Source organism: Hermetia illucens, chromosome 2 (assembly GCF_905115235.1).
Source record: "Hermetia illucens chromosome 2, iHerIll2.2.curated.20191125, whole genome shotgun sequence".
Classification (NCBI taxonomy): Eukaryota; Metazoa; Arthropoda; class Insecta; order Diptera; family Stratiomyidae; genus Hermetia; species Hermetia illucens.
This window is the reverse complement of record NC_051850.1, coordinates 187,584,601-187,611,303: the sequence shown is the minus strand read 5'-3', so window position 1 is coordinate 187,611,303 and position 26,703 is coordinate 187,584,601. Positions and strand designations below refer to the sequence as shown.

Here is a 26,703-nt window from a genome sequence, read left to right as displayed (position 1 = left end):
GTTTCATACAGAATATGGAGTTGCGTCCTGGGGTAGACTTAACCCCACGGTCTTCTCAAGACTTACTTTAGCAAGTACAGCATCCGAGTTTTTTGAAGTCCGAAGGTCTTTTGTCCGCTGGAACGTAACAACATCCTGCATGAAACCTCCACTAGGGGACCAACTGTAAGCAGCCGTGCTGAGAATACATGTTCCAGGAATTCTCCTGAGACATGTGAATTCAGAAGGCTACACCGTTTCCCATGGTACCAGATAACCTAATATAAAATTTCGTGGCCGAAGCCACTTCAAATGAGTTCCGTAGAGACTCGGGTCTGATAGTTCTAATTAGACCTTGGAGCATTCACCTACTGCATCATGACCTGCAAGACAAAGTGGGTGCAGTCTTTTTCGGTAGCACCACTTGGAGACTCTCCTCGACCACTTGGTTTTGATTCGGCCGAAAGGGTTGCTGCTCCGTCTTTCTCGCAACGTTAGAGCACCACAGAATAAGGAGTAGTGGAGAATCCCTAATGTACCATTTACAGTAGTAAGTCACGTCAAGCCGCAAGAACCGGCCCTACCTTTTTCTCTTTAGCAACGCCGCAAGAGACGGCGCAGCACCACTTTCTTCTCTACTTTTTCTTTCTGTTCGTTTCTGCACTCATTCAACTTCCGAGTCTTTTCTCTTGTGCGTTGTTCGCTTCCGCCCACAATGTCCATCGGAATAGAGACAAGTCCCTCGGTAACTACCGTGGCTGTACGGGTGCAGCGTGGTTCTTCCAGCTCGAGCCAAATGAAGCAGTTGGGTGGTGATAAAGCCGACACCGAGCTGCTATAGGGCTGAGGAGGTTGCCGGAGAGCGTACAGGCCATCTTGGCATGTGTGAATTTGGAGTCTCTGAACACGTTAGCTGACAAAATTCATGACCTCCATTTACAACCCATGGTTAGCGAGGTGTCTCAGCTACAGCAGATGATGGCAACATTAACAGCCACAGTCTCTGAGTTGGCAGATGCCGCCAGTACTTTGCGTTCGGGAAATAGGGCTAGATCAAGGTCTAGACCCGCCTCCCGAAATGAGGGATTGGATAGTAGGTTCCCGACCCCCGATATCCCTTGGTGGTGGATTACTTGGCCACCGTTACTCCCTGAAGGCTAATAAATATGGAAGTACCCAGTGGGAAAACCAAGCAGAGGAGCAGTATCAGAACACGGACGAATCATCGTTTGCCCTACTCGGAGGAATACACCCGTACACTGAAGAAGGGAAGAAATTAGAGATATTTGCTTAACAAAATAATCACTACTAGCGATGTGACGGTGTTTTAATTTCCTTAAACCTGTTCGGTAGAAACACAGCGAATCACACATTGATTGAAAATAATAATAAAACATAATATGCACCAGGCCATCAAAAACATAGTCCGAACCATTCGTATACTGTACAATAGTGCCAAGGACGACAAAAATGCCTCGAAGAAATCAAGCGTCATTCAGGAAACACAAGTGACACACCTTCAAAATCAAAAGGGCTGTAAGCTTGAAAAGAGGACTAAATAGGGCACGAACGTTTCTTTCGGAACCCCGCAGAACGTGCAAATGCAAAAAGGCCTCTCACCGGCAAAAAAAGTGACAAAAATCCTGGAAACAGCGACGGTGGCTCCAATCGACCCAAAGGAGGGAAGGACCAGCATTGACCAAGGCGGCAGGTAAAGTAAAAATAGATTGATTCGTTTGTCGACTCAGGGAGTAGGTGTCCTTCAAGCGCTGCTTTAGATGCCTTGAATTAGGCCATATAGCGGCGAAATGCACCGTTGACTGTGACAGGTCAAAAAGGATGCAGAAAATGTGGGGGAGAAGGTCATATGTTCAGGAAGTTCAAGGTTAAGCCTGAATGTATACTTTTCAAGGGGAAAAAGCGCGTCGACTGTCGGAGGTGCCCAATGTTTAGAAGAACCTTGGATACAGTAAAGAAATATGTGATACAAATCAACCTCAACTATTACGACGCAGCGCAAGAACTTCTCTCGCAGACCATCTATGAAAAAGGAATCAAAGCTGCTATAAGCAGCAAGCCTTATCGCAATAATAAAAGCGATGCCTGCACTACAGACGACAATATAGGCGTGTGGAAATCAAGCCTTTCAAGAAGTGATGGAGTTTCCAGGAGTTGGATTCGCCGGGGGAAAACTAGCTGGCAACTACATATACTATATAGCTGCTATGCACCAAGCACGACGACACCAGGATTCGAGGGAATGCTAGGTATGCTAGTTTCGGATGAAAGTCCTGGGGGTTTAACGTGAGTACCTGCCGTGTAGGCATCATCCCACGGTCCTCTTCGGACACGGGTTGATTTTGGGACCACAATCAGAGCCTCGCCATGCAAGCATAGCGGTCCTGGTTTATACTGAGTGCAGGTTCAGCATTCATACCAGTGGATGCGAGGCCTATCTAATACCTCTGCCGCAACTAAGGGGTACCGCCCCCGAGTTGTACAGCGCAACTCCACGCTTGAGCTCCAAGGAGCTCTGCCCGCGATGTAGGCATAACCACAACCACCATGAAACTCCCACTAGGGGGCCAACCGCAAATAACCGGGCCAAGAACACATCCTCCAGGAATTCTCCTGGAGCATATGCTCTCAGAGGGCCGTCCCGGTTCCCATGGTACCAGATAACCTCCGGTGAGGCTTCGTGGCCGAAGCCACTTCAGATGAGTCCTTTGCAGACTCGGGTCTGGTCGCCCTCCTCGAGTACTTGGGGACGGAACTCCCCAACGGGTTAACTGGAATCAGCCCGAGGCGGAGAACTGCAACGGAACCTTTCACCAGCTAACTACCGTTCTGCGTACAACACAACACAAAAGACATCACAAGACAACACAAACACAAAACACACCGGACATCACCAGACAACACAAACACAAAACACACAGGACTGGTGGCTATCCACCATGGCCACTAAGGCCATTCACCCAACAACCGCAGGCGCAGCAGCGTCGAGAAACTCCCTCCTTCGTTGGAAGGCAGCACGCGCGAAAACATTAGCACATCGAAGCGTCTCACTGCTAGCAAGGCACTGGCTAAAATCAAAGATACCGTTCACCACACGAACGCCCATGTCGTCTAGATTGCGGATGTCACAGTACGCCGGACAGACACAGAGAACATGGAACCAGTCCTCCGAGTCAGCCCCAAACAGAACACAATCCTGACTGGAAGTAAGTTCCGCTTGAAGAGAAACTCATTCAAGCTACCATGCCCCGTCAGGAGGAAGCCCATCTCAGGCCGAAAGTCCACGACGGAACTTCCTCTGGCAGACACATATCTGACGTACTTATATGTGACCCGACCTTTCCCACATTCGTTCCATCTAAGCTGCCACTTAGATGTTACACTCTCGTCTAACACCTTTTTGACCGCAAGCGGCCCTAGCCCTTCAACCTGATTAATACGTACTAAATCTGTTTGCAGCAAAGGTACGCCCCTTCTGATCCTGTAGGCCGTGGCACGCCCGACTACCTCCAGATCAAGAGGAGGAACACCCAACAATACCTGCACGGCATCGGTCGAGACCGTACGACATACAGGAAGACACGATGACAACGCCACTCGCTGACAAGCGTAGAGCAGCTGCCTGCCCTGCACCGTCAACGCAAAATCATTCAACAAAGGGGACCCATACGTACAATATGCCAGAAAGAGCCCCACATAAATGGATCTAGCAGCTCTCCTGCTTAGACCCCACTCACACCTCAACATACACACCAATTTAGTCAACCGTGGCTTGAGCTCGCGTGCTAGTTTCGGATGCAAGAAGTCGAAACCCCAAAACCATAGCGGGTGATTTCAATGCGTGGGCTATGGATGGAGGCAATCGCACTACGAACACCAGAGGCCGTATTCTACTAGAGGCTTTCGCGGAGCTAGACTTAGTGCTTGCAAATACGTGAAAGGTGTTCACTTTTCATGGGACAGGATCAGGCTCAATAGTCGGCCTGACATATGTGAGTACCACATTGGCGAGGGAAATGGCATGGTTTGTCAGTGAACATTGTACTCATAGCGAACACCGGGCAATTTTTCTCCAGATCGAATATGGGATATGCGGCGATGTGCATTCCCGCGGAGCTGGAAACCAAGGGTGGTTCGTGAGAAGGTTTGAAGGGGATGCATTCATAGATATGCTATTAGGAGGCTGAATTCCCGCTGGTGCGTCTTCAGGAAAGGTAGAGCAAATAATGAGATGATAACGAGAGTATGTGCCGCTGCTATGCCGATGCAGCGAGTCCTCGCAAAACTATTGGTGGAATGCACAGATCGCCGAGTTACCGGCTTCATATTTTCGAGCTAGAAGGATCTGCCAACGATCTAGAGGAAGACCGAGCTTCGACGAGAAATGGCAAGTATATGTGAACCTTAAGCTCAAGCAGGCTATATGGGCCAGCAAGCGAGAATGCTTGAAGAAACTTTGAGCAGAAGCAAACCAAAGTCCCTGGGGACAAGGTAGTCATGAAGAAGATGAGAGGATAAAAACCAGGAGTGACCTACCCACATCTTCAGCTCGATATCGTGATGGCACCTTTCCCCCGGATGAAGGGGAACGGAAAAAACATAATCAAGCATTGGACGTCTACACCATACCTGCGCTAACTAAGGAGGAACTTCCGCACATTTACCAGAGTTGGCGATAACAAAGCTCCTGGTCAGGATAGTGCTCCCAATATAACTCTTAAACTCGCTGTTAAGACCAGACCCGACTGGTTTATCAGCGTATTTAAAACATGCATGGTAGAAAGATTTTTTTCTGATCGGTGGAAGAGGCCCGAAGCCGAATAAACACCCAAGACACCCATCATCATACCTTATTGACACGGTAGAAAAGATGCCCCAAAGGGCCATTTACAATAGACTTCTTCCTCATTGAATATCAGGATGGAATATCGGAGCGACGATTTGTATTTCGACAAAACCACTCAACCATCGACGCCGTAGACGTAGTTTCGAAGCTGACTCGAGAAGCGATGTCGTCTAATAAATGCAATTCGTTCAATTCCGCTGGCTAGGAGTGGATAAAAATGGGTGTCCTAGTTAAGCTCCTTGATAGTTACTTCTCAAAAAAGACACTTTGGTACGAAACATATGAGGGATTCAAGCAGTACACTCTCACAGCAGGAGTTCTACAGGTCTCAGTGTTGGGTCGTCTCCTATGAAACCTGATGTACAATGGGATTTTCGTCTTTCCCCCGTGCCGAAGCGAACCACGATAATCGGTTTCATGATCTGGCCGTGGTTGTCGTCGCGAAACAACCTAAAAAGGTTGACGTGTACGCTAACGAAACCATTAGCGCTGTAAAGCGTGGCTGGAGATGGTCCTCAGATTTTCCTCTCAGCATCACAAGACGCAGAAGAGCAACAGCACGCTAAAATCATAGGTCGTCCTCTAAAGTTCTGATTTGTGAGAAATCTGATTGCAATTGCTTCCACTGTGATATCCTTTCAACACCCTCTCGACTCCTCTGATCCGGAGCCACTTTGAACACTGACGCTCCCGCCACTTCCGGTGTTCCTAGTATAAGGATCCCAATGCCGCTGATATCGGAGAATAACAAATCTGACGAAGAAAAAAAGAACATCCTCTAACTCATCAATTCTCGCTGTCTGGTAAAGTTGTGGGAATGTATTCTTTCTTTATTTTCATGCCAAAAACACAACTTCACTTATGCACGTTATTAGGTATTCCTCAATAAAATTTGAAAATTCCGAGGTTTATATTTAATGAATTCACTACCGCCCGATATTTTATAAAAATCCATATCAACATCTGACTCACTTCAAGACGCACTATCAACTCCAGTCCAGCTTTTCTGCAGTTAATCGATCAGCCGGTCCCGATGCCGCGTCATACGGAACACAGCTACTGTTGTGTTGAGGTGTGCGCCAGGTCACTCCATTCAGCTATGAGCAATCGGCTGCTTGCACACAATAACGTATAATATGGTTTATGAGGAACAACGAACGATTGACAACATAGGTCAATTCCTGCTTGCACCATTACAAATTTATGAAAAAATAGAATTTGAAATTGTCTTATTGAAATTGGACTATGAAATTAAGGGAAAGGGACCAGTTGTTGGATTGTTTTAAAAAAAATGATAAAAATTAATTAGTTCAAATATTAAGTATTGTATTTAAATGAAAAACGGGATGGGAATTGTGAAAAAAAGGGATAACTGGAAAAATAAAGGGACTCTTACTCATTATTGAATGCATTATTTGGCCAAATTGATCCCGGAAAAGGCGAATGAAATACCGCTCCTGTCGCTAAGCCGCGGACACTACAAATGTTATAAGTTTACGATATCGTATCTTTCACCGGTATGTTATGATACATCAGTGTATTCGCGGCGCAAATACTACCGCTGCCTTAGCTTGCTGGCGGTAGAGGTGTAACCCAACGATGTATGCATCGGAATATATTTATTTATTTTTTATAATGTAGGTACATGTCTAAAGTTTTTATTTAAATTGTTTTGAAGATCAAATCTGTTAGATGACGTCCCCCATTCTCCATACATTGCGTAAACCGATTTCTGGCGTTTGTCATGACTCTTGTTAGCATAGCAGATATTATGTTGGCAATTTCTTCTTGGATGTTGGTCTTCAAATCTTGTAGGGTTCTTGGACGGTTCACATAAACACGGGATTTCAAAAAACCCCATAGAAAAAAATCACAAGGGGACAGATCGGGAGAGCGTGCCGGCCATTCCAAATCGCCTCTAATTGAGATAAGGCGCTCTGGAAAGTGTTCCCTCAAAACAGCCATCAATGCTCTTGAAGTGTGTGCTGTTGCACCGTGTTGTTGGAACCAAGTGTCCCCCAAATCCAAATTTTCTAGCCGTGGGAAAAAAGATTCTGTAGCGTGTTTACATACCGGTCCGAATTCACTGTCACTGTAACCTCATTTTCCTCAAAAAACCAGGGACCAATAATTCCAGCTGAGGAAATTGCACACCACACTGTGACTTTGGGTGAATGCAAAGGCTTTTGATGCAATTCTCGAGGGTTGGTGTCAGCCCAGTAGCGCATGTTTTGTTTGTTAACCGACCCACACAAATGAAAATGGGCTTCATCGCTAAAAACAACAATAGCACCCTCGGGAACGACATCAAGAAGAAGCTCACACGCGTTCATCCAAGAATTGAAGTCACGTTCTGAAAGTTCCTGCACTATCGCCATCTTATAGGGATGAAAATGAAGATCATCACGAAGAATTCTTCTCACAGAACAGGATAGTCCAAGGGCAGATGCGTGTTTGCGCGCAGAACGCTGTGGCGATCGGAACATTGACGCTCTCACTGCTTCAATGTTCTCAGGTGATCTAACGGGCCGAGGGACTCCAGTTCTTCGTTTTGTCGCACTTGCAGTTTGTCTGAATGTAGTGACCCATGTAACAACTGATTTGCGGTCTGGGACGGGAGCCAACGGGGCTAAATTAAAGCGATTCCGAAATGCACGCAGTGTTGCAATAACCGAACATCCGCTTGAAAAGTAAACCTCAACAGCAAAGGCACGCTCCGCACTATTCCAACGCATGATGGCGACTGAACCGTGTCGGGACAAAACTTTACAGTATCCCCTTTTGAACGAGACCACTAGCGCTCCGCTATGACATCAACTAACTGAGTGCGCGCATTTTAAAAAAGGAAGTTATGCTGCCGCACCCTGTATAACTACATTGGCTGACAATCAACTCATCTTAAAGGCCAGAGGGTTACTCTCCTTCAACATCCTTCAATCTGAAAAGTCAGGATAAAGGAGATCAGGGGTCACTGTTCTACTCTTAAGGGACCCTCAGTGTGAATCTACACCCGATAGCTGCTGCGATGAGTGAAATCTGCCCACACTACTTGCCAGTTGTAGACTTCAAAGGGCGGAAAGTTACATCCTGTGTTAAACTGAGAAAAATTTGGTCCTCCTACAGCGAAACTTGGATACAGTAGCTTATAAGTCAAATATGTGCAAATGCAAGTATTGGAGATGGGACACTTACGTCTTTCCTTTACGATTATGCAGCTCTTGCTAGAGCCTGAAAACGGGCGCTAAGTAAACCGTTCTATGACAACGTCAAAGACATTAATAACGCAAGATAAGCAGGATAAGCATCTTTTGTGAGTTGCACGGGCTGGATCTTAGGATTAAAAACTTTGGATTTTATTTCTACTTACCTCTTGCCTTAACCATGGTTGGGAGTGATTTTTTTGACCGCACTGGTCAAACACGAAGAAGAATAAGGATAGGAGAATACAACTTTGAAACCGTTGACAATTTCTCCTATCTAGGGTCGAAAATCCCAACCGATAACAGCTACGATGATGAAATCCGTGCACGGTTGTCGTTAGCCAACAGAGCCTATTTCAGCTTACAAAGACTGTTCCGCTCGAAACGTCTCACCATAGGGTCAAAGCTCTTACTGTACAAGACTATGACCTTACCAGTCCTCATGTATTCCTCGGAAACTTGGGTTCTTAGCAAGAAAAATTGCGAACTCTTGGCTGCGTTCGAGAGAAGAATCCTCCGAAGAATTTTTGGCCCCCTACATGAGGATGGACGATTCCGTAGCCTACACAATGACGAAATCTATGAGCGATACCATGACCGTCCGGTTGTGGATAAAATCCGGCTGAATAGGTTACGGTGGGCGGGTTACTTAATCCGTATGGATGAGGATGATCCCACCCGGAAAGTCTATAAGGGCAATATCTTCTTTTTCTTCAGCCTTTGTCCCGTTCACAAGCGGGGTCGGCTCGTCGTGATCGGCTTCGCCATTTGGCTCTATCGAATGCCTGATCTGGGTGCAATCTCGAGGCTTTCAAATCCCCATCCAGCGTATCAAGCCACCGTTGCTTAGGTCTGCCTTTTGGTCGTTTACCATCGACTTCGATGTTCAGACCAATCTTTGCAAGTGAATTCTCGTTTGCACGAATTGCGTGACCATACCATCGAAGACGCCTCTCTCGCAACTTTTCCACGATCGGGGCAACCCCATAACGATCGCGGATATCCTCATTTCGGATGTGATCAAAACGTGTGATGCCACTAGTCCAACGTAGCATCTTCGTCTCCATTACCGCGAGACGCCGTTCATTGTCTTTTATGGTCGGCCAACACTCAGAACCATAGAGAGCGACTGGACGGACGACATTGCGGTAAATTTTAGATTTGAGACGTTCGTTGATACGTCGATCACAAAGGACACCAGTTGTGGAACGCCACTTCATCCAGGTTGCGTTAATGCGTGAGGCAATTTCATAACGCAGTTCTCCATTGGCTGATAGCGTTGACCCGAGGTATTTAAATCGCTCAGATCTGGGCAGATCACTGCCGCTGACAGTGATTGTGCCTGTTTCATGGGGATCGGTCGTCAAAAATTCAGTTTTGTTTAAATTCAATCTGAGACCGTGTTGCATGAGGCGATCATTCCATTTTTGAACAAGTTGCTCGAGATCATTTTTGCTATCAGATGCTAGGAAAACATCATCTGCATAAAGCAGTGTGTAGGGCGCTGGACGTTGGATATCCCGTGTGACGGTGTCCATAACAAGGACAAAGAGGAGTGGTGAGAGGGCACTTCCTTGATGAACTCCAATAGAGACACGAAGCGGTTTTGATACACCCGCCATACTTCGAACTTTACTTTTCGGATCGTGGTAGAGCAATTGAACCCAGCGCACGAGTTCTTCTGGCACGAAGTGTTGTCGTAAAGCATACCAGATGAGTTCGTGTGGTGCACGGTCAAACGCTTTGTCTAGATCCAGAAAGACAATGTAAAGAGGGCGATGCTTCTCACGGTGTTTCTCCATGAGTAACCGCGCAGCGTATATTGCGTCAGTAGTTCCGCAGTTCTTGACAAACCCGGCTTGATTCACGGTTTTTTCAACGATTTCGCGAATACGGTTGTCAAGAATGCGTTCAAAAATCTTCATGGTATGGGAAAGTAACCGGATCGGACGGTAATTTGAACATTCTGCTGGGCTACCTTTCTTTTTCCATATTGGAACAGTGGTACTTTCTTCCCAGTTAGATGGTGTTCTTCCTTCCTGAATAACCCGGTTAAAGAATTCACTCAGCCACGGTATTGGGTCCCAGCTCTTTGCTTTCCAGAGCTCAGATGCGATGTCGTCAGGTCCTGTTGCTTTCCCCGATTTCATTTGTTTTATTGCCTCCTCGACTTCAGTTCCGCTGACTGGTGGAACTGCTCCAAATGTCGGCAATGATTGTGGAAGTGGAGGATGAGCAAATTCTTCAGTTGAAATCTGCTCGAAGTATTCTCGCCATCTATCCGTTGCGGCTCGACGGTTGGTAAGCAAAGTACCGTTCTTGTCATTAACACAACAGAAGTGTTCGATATCCTGTGTGCGTTCATCACGGCTTTTAGCAAGTCGATACAGATCTCTCTCGCCATCCCGAGTGTCCAGTTTATGGTAAATATTTTTGAAATGGTTCGCTCGGGTGACAGCGACCGCTTTCTTTGCTTCCCGGTTGGCATTCTTATAAATTTGCCAGTTAGCAGGCGTTTTATCGTCGAGAAATTTGTAGTAGAGGCGTTTCTTTTCACGGACCTTCATTTCAACATCATCATTCCAAAGCCAAGTATCTCGGTTGATGTACCGCTTACCCGGCTTGGTGACCCCGAGGGTTGCAGAGGCCGCTTTGTGGATCGTGTCTTTCATTTGGTTCCATGATTCTTCCACATTCGTAATGGTTGGCAATCGTATGAGTGAGACCGTTTCTTCTTTCTTCTCACCAAATCGCCACCATTTAATGCGCGGCGGGCCAGTGCGTTCCTCACGCCGTTTTATCGGTGGCTTAATTCGCAGGACAGCAATCAACGGCCGATGTTGAGGTGCGATGGTCTCATAGGGAACGACTTTGCAATCAGTGACAGTGGTAAAATGTTGACGTCTTATGAGAATATAGTCGATTTGCGTTTTATTGTTCCCACTATAAAATGTGGGAAGATGAGACAATCGTTTGATGAACCATGTATTCATAAGTACAAGGTCATGGGTGTCCGCAAAATCGATTATACGCTCGCCACCTTCGTTGCGCGCTCCGAACCCCTTTCCCCCATGGCACCTGTTACCGTCTGCCTTTTCACCCACATGACCATTAAGGTCGCCGGCAATGATTATGTAATCGTCAGCAGGCACGTGACAAGTCTTTTCATCGAGAAGTTGCCAGAAGGCATCTTTCTCGGCATCAGGTCGGCCTGTCTGTGGTGCATACGCGGTGAAGAAGTGAATAGTGCGATCAGCTGATATAATGGTGAGCTTCATCAGCCGATCATCAAATCGTTCGACTTCTTTAATGGCATCACGGAAACCCTCCGAGATGGCAATGCCAACCCCATATTGAGTGTGTGGGTTACCAAAATAGAGAAATTTGTAGCGATTTTTACCGCGTTCGCGTTCAATGTCGCAGCTTTTGGAACCAGACCATCGGGTTTCTTGCAGAGCGCAGATGTCAATGCATCTTTTCCGAAGGGCTCTTGCGAGTTCCTCGGTCTTTCCAGTTAGGGTACCAACATTTAGCGTGCAGACACGTATTTGTTTTGTTCGTTGTGTGCGGACTAACTTGCTTACGTCCTGATGCCGTCCATGCGTCAAGAACCCTTGCCCATTTCTCGACAGGACCGCAGGATAAGCATCTTTTGTGAGTTGCACGGGCTGAATCTTAGGATTAAAAACTTTGGATTTTACATCTATAATACCTACCTCTTGCCTTAACCATAGTTAGGAGTGATTTTGCATAAAAACGGAGCACCACAGCCAAGAGCAAATGCAGTGGATCGTTTTGTTTACAGAATTAGTGATAATCGCGTCTTTCCAAAGGCAGAGACGTTAACTTACTTAATTATTCACTAAAAATGGAAAATTTGATGCTATCTACTCACAAAAAGCTTTTATTTCCCTCCTTATCAACTACCCACATCCTTCCTGACCACATCGTTTCTACTAATACTCTCAGCCAAGAGGAAAAATCCCTCTGAGTTTCCATAACCCACGTTCCGGTTCTGCACTAAAGTTGGTTGATGCATAATTTTGCATGCTACGTTTGAAACAGGTGGACTAATATGGTTTCACTTGCATAACTTCGAGTCTGCATCTTCCTCGAACATCCATTATAAAGCATAATATTTTTAGAAAGCTGTTTATGTAACTTGTCTCCCCCATCTCCTAGGAGACTACCAGAGTATCCGCAAGCATTGAAATTGGCTTATCTAAAGTAACTTCCTCAACTGAACTCTCTCTTTTCATCTTTCAGGTACCCAGCTACATGTCGGAATTCGTAATGGTCACCGCGTGGGTCCAGGATTCCGGAATGCACTTATATCCCAACACAGATATCGGGGGCAAGTACACAGTCCTGTCTAATGGCGAGCTATACATAAATAATGCCGGTCCAAATGATGCATTTAAAACTTACACATGTCGAACTGTAAATAGGCTAACAGGTACGTAGCATTCACAAGGGTTTTCGTAAGTAGGGCAATATATGCTCTCAGTTAGCGTGCAAGTGCATACCTACAGTGCATCCTTACGTGCATATATCAAATAGCACTCGGGCTTCGTTAGTGCATACACGAAACACACCGGCACAACCCCCGGCCCAAACTGCTTGGAAACACAACGAACTTTCATTATCGATCCGAAACAAGGCAGACTCCTACGTACATATATCCTCGGGCCTTAACAAAACAGGATTATATATTAGATGGAGCACATGAGATGTATAGTAACGGAAAATTAGCATTTTACAATCAGGTCATATTCTTCATGTACCTCTGGAAGACACACATTACAAGTGCCTGCTGGGCACGTTGCCGGGTTGTAGAGTAAAGTGCTCCTTGTTTATACAATGCAAGCGAACGGAAGGGTTCAGATCCACAACTCAATATTATGTTTCATCATCCATTATCCTCCGAACATAGAACCATAGGTCGCAAGAAAACCTTTGGAAGATGATTTTAATGGAGCGAATTGTGGAGGACAGAGTTTCCAGGAACAGTATCAAAAGCTATAAACAGTTTATCACCGGAAAATAGAAGGACTGATTTGAGCGAAGGACCTATTTGTATTTTCAATAACCAATATTACATATTATCCTCAGAGGGAGGAGCAAGTAAATGGCTTATTTTACGCTTAAGGCTAGAGAGGGACATAGAGTCAAAGGACCCAAGCTGTAGGGCATTGTAGGACCGGCAAAACCTCGGGATCGAAGAGTGAAAGCAAATCTCGAGCTTCGCGAAGGGTACATCAAAAATGTCCGCACTACGTGTGTTATGAGACGAGGCGATACGGGAAGTAATATCCGAGTTGAGGAAGTAGTCCATCAGACAATTGCAGAGTTTGAAAAGAGTACACATATCAAGGAAGATACGGCGTTGCTGTAGGGAGGGGAGATTGAGGGTGCGGAGTCGTGACGGATAATCAACCCGTGGAAGGTTCTTTTTATAAAAGAGGGACCGGGTGAATTTGCGTTGTACAGCTTCAAGAGCGCGGTCGTTACGGATGCGGTAGGAGGACCAGACTACACAGCAATATTCAAGGATGTTTTTGACAACGGAATTGAAGAGTGTTAAGGAGGGCTGGATTGAGGTAAAGTCGGACGAGGAACGTAGGATAAAACCAGACATTTTGGAAGCTCTATTGATGATGTCAACGAAGTGGGAATTGAAACGAGGTTTATCGTCGAATATTACACCCAGGCCTTTGAAGAAGGTCAGTAGTGAAAGGGGTTGACCACTGAGAGAATAGGAAAAGGATGATGGGGAGGGTTTCAGGGAATAGCGCATCCAATGGCATTTGTTGACATTCAGTGTTAGCTTGTTGACCGAACACCAACGGGCTAAATTATCAAGGTTGGACTGTAAGAGAGCACAGTCCAACGGAGACGAAACAGAGGCAAACAATTTAAGGTCGTCTGCGTAAAGCAAATACGGACAGGTGAGGATGGAGGCGAGGTCATTGATAAAAACAGGAAGAATAGGGGGCCAAGTGTAGAGCCTTGGGGAACGCCAGAGGAAGGATAGAAAGAACCAGATGAGTGACCATGAAAAGAAACTTTGCAGGAACGGTATGAGAGATAGGAGGAAAGCCAGGAGATGACTGAGGGAGGAAAGTCTAGCGAAGAAAGTTTAGAGAGGAGAATGTTATGGTCAACGGTGTCAAAGGCTTTGGAGAAATCAGTATAAACAGCATGTACCTCCTGTCGTGAATTCAAGCGTTTAGCAACAAAGTTGGTAAAGACCAGAAGATTTGAAGCCGTTGATCTATGTTTCACGAAACCATGCTGCTCTTTGACAATGAGGTGACCGAAGTGCGCGGTCAACCAGTCGTTGACGTATCTTTCTAGGATTTTGGAGCAAGAGGAGAGAAGGGAAATGGGGCGGTAGTTCACAGCAAGGGAAGGGTCTCCGCTCTTGAGGATAGAAATGATAAGGGCCTCTTTCCAGAGACGGGGAAAGTAGCATTCGTCTAGACTTTTGTTGTAGATTATACACAGGGGGAGGTAAATGTGTTTTCTACAGTTAAGGAGGAAGAGGTTAGGAAGCCCATCGGCGCCAGGTTCGACATTGGTGTCAAGGTTACCAATGAGGAACTCAACCAAGGAAGGCGTAAGGAGAGGAATGGCTAGTGATTCAGAGGAGTCTGTGGTTATGAAAGGTGTAGAGAGTGAAGGGCTTGAGGAAGAAAACACTGAAGAGAAGTAGGTGCAGAGAAGGATTGCAGGATTGTTGTGGGGAGTTGGCAGTGCAGTCAGCGTAACTGATAGAAGAAGGGACAGATTGAGTTGGATTACGAGAGTTGCGAGCGTGAGACCAAAAGGGTTTTAAGTTACCGCGGGCAAGGGCGGCTTCGACGCTCAATAGGTACCTTTTACGCACTTTTCCGACCATTGACTTCACAGTAGATCGTATAGCCTTAAAGTGAGCAATGTCGGCGTCATTTTTAGAAGCCCGAAACTTCTTCCGCAGTGTATGTTTCAAGCGAATGTTAATATGAAGTTCCGTTGTGAACCAAGTTGGGTACGAACGTAGGCAGAGAGGAGAAGAAGGGACACAACAGGAGAGGAGATCGGAGAGGATATTGTAGAAGGTGTTAAGAGCTTGATCACACGATGAATTACTTAATATATGTACCCAGTTGAAAGACGCTAAAGCTGAGTTCAGACCGTCAAAATTGACTTTGCGGAAGTTGAACTTAGTGGGTTTACGCTTGGTTTTGGGTTTTGAACGAGGGAGCTCCGCTTCAAATTCAACCGCGGCATGGTGAGCGTCGGTTTTTACATACGGGGATGTGCTAGGAAATAAAAGGAGATGGCGCTCTGGGAGGTTGGAAAGGAAGAAATCGAGAGTGCGGCCCAAGGAGTTTTTGGCGGTATTGAAATTCAGGGCAGAGCAAGTATACATAAAGGAAGAAAGTGGGAGGGAAGAATGGGAGAGGTTGTTGGAAGGAATTGGAAGGATGATTAGGCCAGTTGAGCATAGGGAGGTTGAAATCTCCACAAAGGAAGAAAGGGAGAGAAGGGAATCTGACGGTAAGGACAGACAAACTGTCAAACAATTCTTCATACAGGTGAGAAGGGCTAGCACAGGGGACATATACACAAGAAACAATGAACGGGAGGAAGTTGGGCGGGGAGACATGAAGAGCAACACAATCAAAAGGAAAGCCAGAGGAGGAGAACACGAGTTCAGCGGGGAGTGAATCTTTTATAGCAATTAGGACTCCACCGCCAGTGGACTTACGAGAAGCATCCCGGTCCCTGTCACAACGGAAAGTGGAGTATCCTTCGGGGAGTTCGGAGTATAATATGACATCGTCTAGCCAGGTTTCAGAGATACAGATGGCATGGTGTTGCTGAGCCAGCGCGGATAAATTGAAGGCCCCCAGCTTGGTTCTTAAACTCCTGACGTTCTGATAAAACAGACGGACAGTGAACATGGATCCAGTTATATAGTTCGGCGAGGCAGGCGGGTTGCCCTGAAATTTACCCGCGAATTGGGGCGCTTATATGGCTTGATGAATACACCTTCAGGCCAGAAAGAAGGGTTGCCTTGAAAGATGCAATCACCCGGTCGGTGTTGTCGTCTTTTGTGAGTTTAATGCAGGACAGAGGAGAGAGTAAACCAACTTTGTTCCTTATATACTCCAGAACATCGTCCGTAGAAGTTGTGAACGCTAGCCTGGAGATGAAGAGCTGTTTAGGTGGGGACGCCACCTTTAAATTGGGGCCACTGGTATGGATGGATGAAGTGCCAGGATATATGGCGGTAGCGGGAAGCGGAGCTTCGTTGGCGACAGGAACGATATCAGAAAGTGGGGCGGCTCTGTTCCGATTCGAAACTTGCTGAGGAGGCTGCGGATATTGTCCCGTCGTAGGCGCGATGGAGCGAGACAGGATCGGAGGCTCGGTGGACCGTAACTCGTCGCATGGGGGCCGCTGGATTAGGGGTGTAGAGCCAGTGGAAACAACCCTGATGTAGGAGGGCATTGCAGGCGAATTCAACACAGATTGAGAGGCCTGGTGCATAGACTCCTGAGATGATGTTGAGGCTACATTGTTATGCACAGCAGGAAGCACTTTTTCGGAAGTCACAGTCTCGTCTAACGGATTCCTGAGCCGTCGGGAACACGCAGATGACGACGTTGATCGCTGCATTTTTGGCACTGCACCAGTGTTGCGGTTCACCTTTTCGGCGGAATTCAATGATTAGGCTGAATCGGGGGGCTTGGTATGGTCGTCCTTGGCAGAAGGAGATGTAGACACAGCTGGAGGTACAGTAGATACAGTAGAAGCCGCCGGTAGAGGGAATCCATTTGACTTCGGTACCAAAGCGGAAGTCTCAACGGCGCGCTGAATGGCGGCCAAGGTCGAGGACTGTTTATTGAGCAACTGCGTTGCATCAGACAGCGCAGCCATGGCAAGTGTTGCAGCGATAAGATATGTTTTTAGCGAACTTTGCTCGAATCTCTAAGAACACTGCAGGAATACCTAAACATTTGATGTGGTAAAATTCCCCGCAGTAACCGTCGCAATCGAGGAACTTAGAGCGCGCGGATTCAGGTTCGTTACACTGCGCGCATCGGATGTCGTAAATTGGAGGTGACGCCATTATTCAATAAAATAAAATATAAAATAATTGCCTACAAATACGCAAATCGCAGGTAAACTATTATGCACAGACAAAAAATTGCGTCAATTAAAATGAAAATGTAAACGGAATAGCACACCGGAGGGGGCAGGAAAGAGTAATTTGCCAAAGAGTAATTCGGAAAAATTATGGAAGAAAGCAAAATCACAAGCACTCAGTTCACAGTCGATCGAGTGATCATTTTGCCCTTCGTATCTAAGCTTCAGATCGATGCCAATTGGAGGGAGAAACCCCTTTGGCCTACGCACTAACTGAGCCTTATTGCCTTATTGCACCGGAAATTATCCTAAACATGGTCGTAAATACTCTCTTGTTACCTTCAGGTGAAATACAAATCTCAACATATCCAGGACGAATAATTGTGACGGAACCGAAGGGCTTAGTGCAACCTCGAATAAATGTAGAGAAACACTCACTTAGACATGTAGTACTCAACGGGCAAACAACATTGCCGTGCATAGCTCAAGGACATCCGGTCCCTACGTACAGGTAAGCTAAATAAATTAACGCGAATATCGGACAATTCCCTGGTAACCCTCCTATGAAATATGCATCGTACATTAGCCACAGAATTCCTTTCCTACTTCTCAGATATTTATTGCCCACTTACCCGGAAAACTCCTACCTACCATTCTGGTCCTCATTGAAAATCTACAACGTTGTGAAGAGCATAATTTTCAACATTACCCTCTGACTTCCTTCAGTTCCTCACATTCCCACAATTCACTTCAGAAATTTTCCTAATTCTTTCGTCAGAATTTCATGATACGGTCGAACTGTGGATTTCACTTTTCTCCTTTATGTTACGGTTACGACGTATGAATAATTTTTCCAGGCCGTGAAGGAAAATTATAGAGAAAAGTTGGTTGATTTACTGACGAGGTTAAAGTGGAGGACTGGGACTACAACCGCGGCAAGGATATGAGTATTTAATTTTTAAATTTCGATAACTTGCACCTGTTCAGCTGGAAATGCAGTTTAAATGCTTCCTCCGCCTGGCCCATTGTAAGCCTGCTTTTAAGCCAACGCAGCTATTTCCAGTATCCCCAGACGCAATCCTGATTAAAAGATTTAAAATGTTGCAGCCAAGGACAAGCGAAAAATGGAGGAGTCCTTGAAAAGTTCTAATTGACCTAATTAGCTTAACTTTCAAGCTGAATTGGCTGCTGGGTTAAAAGTTCAAGGCAATCAGCATCACAGTTTGGACACTTGGTTGTATCTGTGGATAAATTGAACCATTTTACAGAATTTGACTTTTACAAGGATAATCTCTTTAGCTTACGTCAGCATTTCATTCAACTTCATTGCTGAAGTTCCCCGGAAATGAGGAGAACCTCACCGAATCAATATCGAAAATTCTTCCTCATCTTTATCCAACAGTGAATCCTGAAATCCTGAATTTTATGATCTACCATTTAGTTTCTCCCCACTAGTCTTGCCAAGATTGGTCTGAACATCGAAGTCGATGGTAAACGACCAAAAGGCAGACCTAAGCAACGGTGGCTTGATACGCTGGATGGCGATTTGAAAGCCTCGAGATTGCACCCAGATTAGGCATTCGATAGAGCCAAATGGCGAAGCCGATCACGACGAGCCGACCCCGCTTGTGAACGGGACAAAGGCGGAAGAAAAAGAGGAAGAAGAAGTCTTGCCAGCAAGTTGTTACTGTTACCTTGAAAAACGTACATAATCCTTGGAGCTTCGAATCTAAAAGTCCACAGTGAACTTTGTAGGCAATTTATCTGCTAGTAAGACAAAGAACAGGTTAACAAGACGAGAGGCTTTAGCCAGTGACGCAGGAAATACTGATTTACCAAACTACCAAATATTGGCCGGAAGCCGACTGTGTAAAACAAGCTCAAATTAGAATCGATTCGATGTCTGTCTTTTTTTGGTAAGGGGGTGGTAATCTTCAGAAGACTTTAACCTGGATACGCCAGAGTGTGAGATTTTTACCCACTAAAACGACACCAAATCCCCCGTCTGCTCCGTGAAACCACCAGAAGGTATTACAACACGGGGCGGAGTTGGCCCACTTTAGCTACTACTCCTATGTTCTGTGGCGGTCCCAACGACTTTCTGGTATCACCGTAAATGCACCACAACTGGGCTTGCTGGGTGCCTCGGCGACGGTTACCCGAAGCGCAGTGCTACATCGCCTTACAATTTTCAACCCCCTAAGCAGGCGTTGTCTCCTGATAGGTTCCCCCAGTACCGCAGAACCTACAACTGACTGCCGCGAACTCCTCTACCATTCGCACCTATGACTATGGGCAAGTGGACTTGAGTCTCGGACTGTGGAAAATCGTTCTGGCGAACATTAGCACCCCCATTTTAGGCACAGACTTCCTGTGTGTTGTTAGTGGACCCGCAGAACAAGGCAGTAATAGACCCCGCAACCACTTTACAGACGTCAGGGAAAATTTCCAACTACGCAAATGGCACTCTTTCCATTATTTTCGAAGACGTTGCCGAACATCGCATTTACGCACTCCCCAGAAAATACCACAAGATCACTACTACAACCAGTTTCTCTCGGCCGGTTAAGCTCGATGTGCAGCACCAAGTCAGCACTACAGGCTCATCAATCTTGTCAAAGAGGTGTTCTCTTTCACCCCAGAAGCTTGCTGTTGCAAAGAAAGATTTCAACGATTTAATGAAACAGGGTATAACCCATCTCCCGGCGTATTGAACGGCCGCGGACACAGCTGACGGCCTGAATGGAGGTGTGAAAAAAATAAAAACACTCACTCTCTCTTGAAATGACCGCCGGCGCGGCAACATCATTTTTAATCATAGAATGTGTTTCCTCTAGGTTTCTCCTCTCGTCCCTGAATTTCGGGCAATGGAAGAATATGTGCTCTGGGTTTGGGGAGGCTCCCTCGCAATTTGGACAATTGGGCGAATTGTTCAATTTGAACCTGTAAGGGTACTGCCGATATCCTTCATGCCCCGGCAGAAACTGGGCTGAGATTATAAATAATCTCCCCATGTTGTCCCCCCCCCCCTCTTGATAGTAAGGATCATCCTGTGCTATCTATTTACTGATCTCTCCCTTTCGGCGTTCTTCGTCTGTGAAAAAGGAGAGACTGACATCAGATTTTACATACTCGTTATCGCATCTGCCAAGATATCAACTGGCATCATTCCGGATATGACGAATACAGCCTCATCTGAGACGATTCTGAGGGCAGAGCGCACCCTTAGAGATGTTTTCCTATAGGCCGCACTCAGTTCATGAGCTCATATGATTGCTGATTCTAATTCGGGCATAATTTCGCTTCCGACGCTTTGTGATGAGGAGCACTTTTGTTCTTTTTTCCGCAAGTGCCAATCCAGCGCTCTCTAACCAGGCCTTAACAGCACTGATTGCTTCGTAAAAGTATAACTCAGCAACCTCTAGATGCTTTACGACTACAACCAATGCTATATAATCGGCATAACTCGCCACTGTGGCCTCCTCCGTCAGAGATCTCTGAAATCTGTCAGTGCCCCTCGCTTCCTAGGGGAATAACCCCTGGACGATTTTTAACAAGAGAGTAAAGCATGTGATCTGTGGAGATGGCTGGTCTCTTGCCCCCCCCCCCCACGGATCTATATCCGTTTCCAAGCAAAGTTCCTTAAAACATTCCCTCTTACTCCGCTGGATGGCAAGTTTGAATTTTTTGGGGGCTGCCTTGTAAAAATGCCCTTTTTGTTCCTGATCGCTCCTACCTAGCGTCCTCTGAGCCATTCGTCTGTCTTGGTGGCAGGCTGATCGAAGGCTGACCAATTCACTATTCCACCAGTAGTTGGATCTTCCACTGAGGATGAGCACCTCCTAGGTATGGACGCGTCACATGCCTTGGCGATGCATTGTGAGACATGGAGAACTCTCTTCCTGGGACCGCTTGCCTTAGTAGATTACATTCGAGGTTAAAATGGAGGACTGGGACTACAACCGCGGCAAGGATATGAGTATTTATTTTTTAAATTTCGATAACTTGCACCTGTTCAGCTGGAAATGCAGTTTAAATGCTTCCTCCGCCTGGCCCATTGTAGGCCTGTTTTAAAGCCAACGCAGCTATTTCCAGTATCCCCGGACACAGTCTTGATTAAAAGATTTAAAATGTTGCAGCCAAGGACAAGCGAAAAATGGAGGAGTCCTTGAAAAGTTCTAATTGACCTAATTAGCTTAACTTTCAAGCTGAATTGGCTGCTGGGTTAAAAGTTCAAGGCAATCAATATCACAGTTTGGACATTTGGTAGTATCTGTGGATAAAGTGAACCATTTTACAGGATTTGACTTTTACAAGGATAATCTCTTTAGCTTACGTCAGCATTTCATTCAACTTCATTGCTGAAGTTCCCCGGAAATGGGGAGAACCTCACCGAATCAATATCGAAAATTCTTCCTCATCTTTATCCAACAGTGAATCCTGAAATCCTGAATTTTATGACCTACCATTTATTTTCCCAACACTATTCTTGTCTGAAAATTTCCAGCAACTTGTTACTGCTACCTTGAAAAACGTACATAATCCTTGGAGCTTGGAATCTAAAAGTCCACAGTTAACTTTGTAGGCAATATATCTGTTAGTTAGGCAAAGGACAGGTTAACAAGTAAGGCTTCAGCCAGTGACGCAGGAAGTGCTGATTTACACAGCTATGTATAGCAAACTACCAAATATTGTCCGGAAGCCGATTGTTAAGATTTTGTGTAAAACAGAATCCTATTAGACCCGATTCGATGTTTGTCTGTCCTTTGTTTTTGGTAAGGAGGTGGAAATCTTCAGAAGCCTCTAGCCTGAACACGCCAGAGTCTGGGATTTTTACCCATTAAAACCACACCCGACTTCTCGATCTGCCCCATGGAAGCACCACAGGGTATTACAACACGAGGCGGAGTTAGCTCACTTTATTTATTACCCTTGCCTTCTATGCGATTTTTTAGTATCAGTACTTCACGTAAAGTTTCCTCTAGTCCAACTATGAAGAAACTAAAAACTTAAAAAACCAAAACAAAAGAACTCAACAGCACTTTGATCCAACCCTGAGCGAAGGGGCAAACCTGAGCTCTTCGATGGAGAACCTGAGTCTAGACTCAGGTTCGCCACTTATTCAACTGGGCACCAACCTTATTGGGACCCAGTCCAGTCCTTAACGGACGAGCCGAAGCAGTCCCCTTATATCAACATTCCTGACACCTGGTTGCAATCGGCGCCACCTGCTGATGCTAAAATCTTAGCTACGGGTAAGCATCAATCTTTGGCCAGCAAACAGCTTCCGGGCAAAACAATGCCTCCGGCAAACCGCTTCCGGGCAAACCGCCTCCGGGCAAAACACAACCCCCGGGTCGTACCAATGTTGAAGGGAAAGGATCGTCTGGGGCATCTGCGGCTAAGAACAAACCAAAGCGGCAGCGGTCTTCTGACGATCCCAACTCTTCGGCTCAAATAGCTGCAAAGAAGGCTAGGCCGACAACGGCTAAGTCTTCATTTACAGCCAAGGCTATCGAAACTTAACAAGTCGGGAAACCGGAAGCTGGACGCTTCAGGTACGAAAGGTTTTGTGTATTTCTTAGTACGTAGCACGTAATATAAGCATATGTCCACTTTCGGGTGATATTGACATTAATAGTCTTCAATTTTCAAAGAAGCAACAACTTCGATGTATTATAAATTTGTTAGTAATAGTGCGCCTACATCACTGCAGAATTTCGTGCCGCTAGGATGAATTTAAGGGGGGTTTCCAGCCAATTACAAAAAATTATAGTAATATACTATTATTTACTTTCTTTGAACAGATATCGGTATGAAAGGTATTTCGGAGCCAAGCCACCATATAGTGGCAGCCTCCCGATTTTTTTCAGATTTTTCGGTTTGGTAGTTTCTGAGAATGGCCCCCTTAAAGAAATGATCACTTTCAACCCCCCGCACTCCCCAGATTTCCAAGAAATGTGAAAACTAAGACCGGCTTCGAAAAGTACTAATCGAGACCTTTAATTTGATACCCCACATGACTATATTTGATGAAAAAAAATTTTGCACCTCCCTTTTGCATGTATGGGGACCCCCCCTTAAATTCAACGTAAAAGGATGTAACTCACTGTATGTGTGAACGTTCACAGTTCCCACCTTTCTACAAAATTTGGTGTCAATCGCTATAACCGTCTCCGAGAAAAATGCATGTAACGGACAGACAGACAGGCAGACAGACAGACAGACAGACAGACAGACGGACAGACAGACAGACAGACAGACAGACAGACAGACAGACAGACAGACGGTAAAACCTTAAAAATGACGCCGACCTTGCTCACTTTAAAGCTATACGATCTACTGTGAAGTCAATGGTCAGAAAGGCGCGTAAAGGTACCTATTGAGCGTCGAAGCCGCCCTTGCCCGCGGTAACTTAAAACTCTTTTGGTCTCACGCTCGCAACTCTCGTAATCCAACTCATTCTGTCCCTTCTTCTATCAGCTTCGCTGACTCCACTGCCAACTCCCCACAACAATCCTGCGACCTTCTCTGCACCTACTTCTCTTCAATGTTTTCTCCCTCGAGCCCTTCACCATCTACACCTTTCATAACCACAGACTCCTCCGAATCTCTAGCCATTCCTCTCCTTACGCCTTCCTTGATTGAGTTCTTCATTGGTAACCTTGACCCCAATGTCGGACCTGGCCCCGATGGGCTTCCTAATCTCTTCCTCCTTAACTGTAGAAAACACATTTCCCTCCCCCTGTGTATAATCTGCAACAAAAGTCTAGACGAATGCTACTTTCCCCGTCTCTGGAAAGAGGCCCTTATCATTCCTATCCTCAAGAGCGGAGACCCTTCCCTTGCTGTGAATTACCGCCCCATTTCCCTTCTTTCCCCTTGCTCCAAAATCCTAGAAAGATACGTCAACGACTGGTTGACCGCGCACTTCGGTCACCTCATTGTCAAAGAGCAGCATGGTTTCGTGAAACATAGATCAACGGCTTCAAATCTTCTGGTCTTTACCAACTTTGTTGCTAAACGCTTGAATTCACGACAGGAGGTACATGCTGTTTATACTGATTTCTCCAAAGCCTTTGACACCGTTGACCATAACATTCTCCTCTCTAAACTTTCTTCGCTAGAGTTCCCTCCCTCAGTCATCTCCTGGCTTTCCTCCTATCTCTCATATCGTTCCTCCAAAGTTTCTTTTCATGGTCACTCATCTGGTTCCTTCTCTCCTTCCTCTGGTGTTCCCCAAGGCTCTATACTCGGCCCGTTACTCTTCCTGTTTTTTATCAATGACCTCGCCTCCATCCTCACCTGTCCGTATTTGCTTTACGCAGACGACCTTAAATTGTTTGCCTCTGTTTCCTCTCCATTGGGCTGTGCTCTCTTACAATCCAACCTTGATAATTTAGCCCGTTGGTGTTCGATCAACAAGCTAACACTGAATGTCAACAAATGCCACTGGATGCGCTATTCCCTGAAGCCCTCCCCATCATCCTTTTCCTATTCTCTCAGTGGTCAACCCCTTTCACTACTGACCTCCTTCAAAGACCTGGGTGTAATATTCGACGATAAACTTCGTTTCAATTCCCACTTCGATGACATCATCAATAGAGCTTCCAAAATGTCTGGTTTTATCCTACGTTCCTCGTCCGACTTTACATCAATCCAACCCTCCTTAACACTCTTCAATTCCCTTGTCAAAAACATCCTTGAATATTACTGTGTAGTCTGGTCCCCCTACCGCATCCGTGACGGCCGCGCTCTTAAGCTGTACAACGCAAATTCACCCGGACCCTCTTTTACAAAAAGAACCTTCCACGGGTTGATTATCCGTCACGACTCCACACCCTCAATCTCCCCTCCCTACAGCAACGCCGTATTTTCCTTGATATGTGTACTCTTTTCAAACTCTGCAATGGTCTGATGGACTGCTCCGCCAACTCGGATATTACTCTCCGTATCGCCTCGCCTCATGACACACGTAATGCGGACATTTTTGATGTGCCCTTCGCCGAGCTCGAGATTTACTTTCACTCTCCGATCCCGAGGTTTTGCCGGTCCTACAATGCCCTACAGCTTGGTTCATTTGACTCTATGTCTCTCTCTAGCTTTAAGCGCAAAATATGCCATTTACTTGCTCCTCCCTCTGAGGACAATATGTAATAAGAAATTTGGTTTCTGTGTATTGTCCTCATTAAATAAATAAATAAATAAATAAATAAATAAAGCCGACGGATGGGTCTGGTATGACGACACGAACCCTTCCAGTTACGATACAGAGCAGTGTGGACAGCTTACAAGAAAACTAAAGACTGCATACTTGCAAGGGATTACATTGCCCTTTAAGTCGGTAGGCGTATACTGATCTGAAAGAGATGTCAATTGGCATCATTCCGGAGATGAGGAATGCAGCCTCATCTGAGACGGTTTTGAAGGTAGAACACAACCTTATGACTATCCTCCTATAGACCGCACTCAGTTTATGAGCAATACATGATATGCAAAAAGCCTTTCCTTAAATAGAAGTGTCATAAAGCAAGATCGAGTTCACCACCCTGGCAAGTAGGCTACAAGTATACCGTGGCCCTCCCACGTTCCGCATTATCCTTGTACCCCGGCAAGTAGGCTACAAGAATACCGTGGCCCTACCATGTTCGGCATTATCCTTACCAGGGCCATACTCGCCGTGGATCTCTTGTCACAAGCATATTGCACGGGTTATTTAAAACTTAACTTCCTATCTATCATCACTTCCAAGTATTTGATGATTGACTTGGAAGTGATAATGTGATTACCGATTCTAATTCGGGCGTAACTTCGCTTCCGCACTTTGTGTTGAGGACTGCTTCCGTTTTTTTCCTCCGCAAATGCCAGTCCAACGCTCTCTAACCAGGCCTTAACCGCACTGATTGCTTCGAAAGAGTATAACTCAGCATTCTCTAGATGCTTTGCGACTACAACAAATGCTATATCATCGGCCTTACACACTACAGATCTCTGAAATGTGTCAGTGCCCCTCTCTTGCTGGAGGAATAACCCCTAGATGATTTTTAGCAAGATCTGTGGGGATGACGGGCCTCTCAACCATCCCATCACAATTCTGTAGGCGCTCCCCCATGGATTTGCATCCGTTTCCAAGCAGAGCTCCTTAAAACATTCCCTCTTACTCCACTGGATGGCAAGCTTGAGTTCTTTGTGGGCTGCCTTGTAAAAATGCTTTTTTTGTCCCTGATAACCCCTACCTACCGTCCTCCAACGTCTGTATTTTGGAATACTAATGTGGACCCTTTGTTTGGTCTAGATATTGTCTTACATCTTGAAGTATTTTCGCGTGTTTATTTGTGTTGTTGGTATATGTAACTAGCTCTCTCCCTGGGACCGCTTGCTTTAGTAGATTGGTCTAGCCACACTTCCAAGAAGCTTCCCTAGTCCAGCGCTTTCGCAGACCAGTATGATGACCTTCTCGGCTTTAGGTATCCTATTTCTTTTTTAGGAATCGGTGGAGTCCTAAGTCCGCATCGGCTTGAT

At 45.8% G+C, this 26,703-nt stretch overlaps 1 protein-coding gene across 3 annotated transcripts in view; it reads left to right on the top strand.

Annotated features, from left to right (window-relative positions):
* The window catches only part of LOC119650092 (Down syndrome cell adhesion molecule-like protein Dscam2), a 305,680-nt gene that overhangs the window by 183,779 nt on the left and 95,198 nt on the right, over window positions 1-26,703 (top strand). For all 3 annotated transcript variants that reach the window (XM_038052607.1, XM_038052609.1, XM_038052608.1), the window contains exons 7-8: window positions 12,310-12,499; window positions 17,527-17,692. In XM_038052607.1, the coding sequence (XP_037908535.1) occupies window positions 12,310-12,499; window positions 17,527-17,692 (356 nt within the window). The remainder of the gene's footprint in view (window positions 1-12,309; window positions 12,500-17,526; window positions 17,693-26,703) is intronic.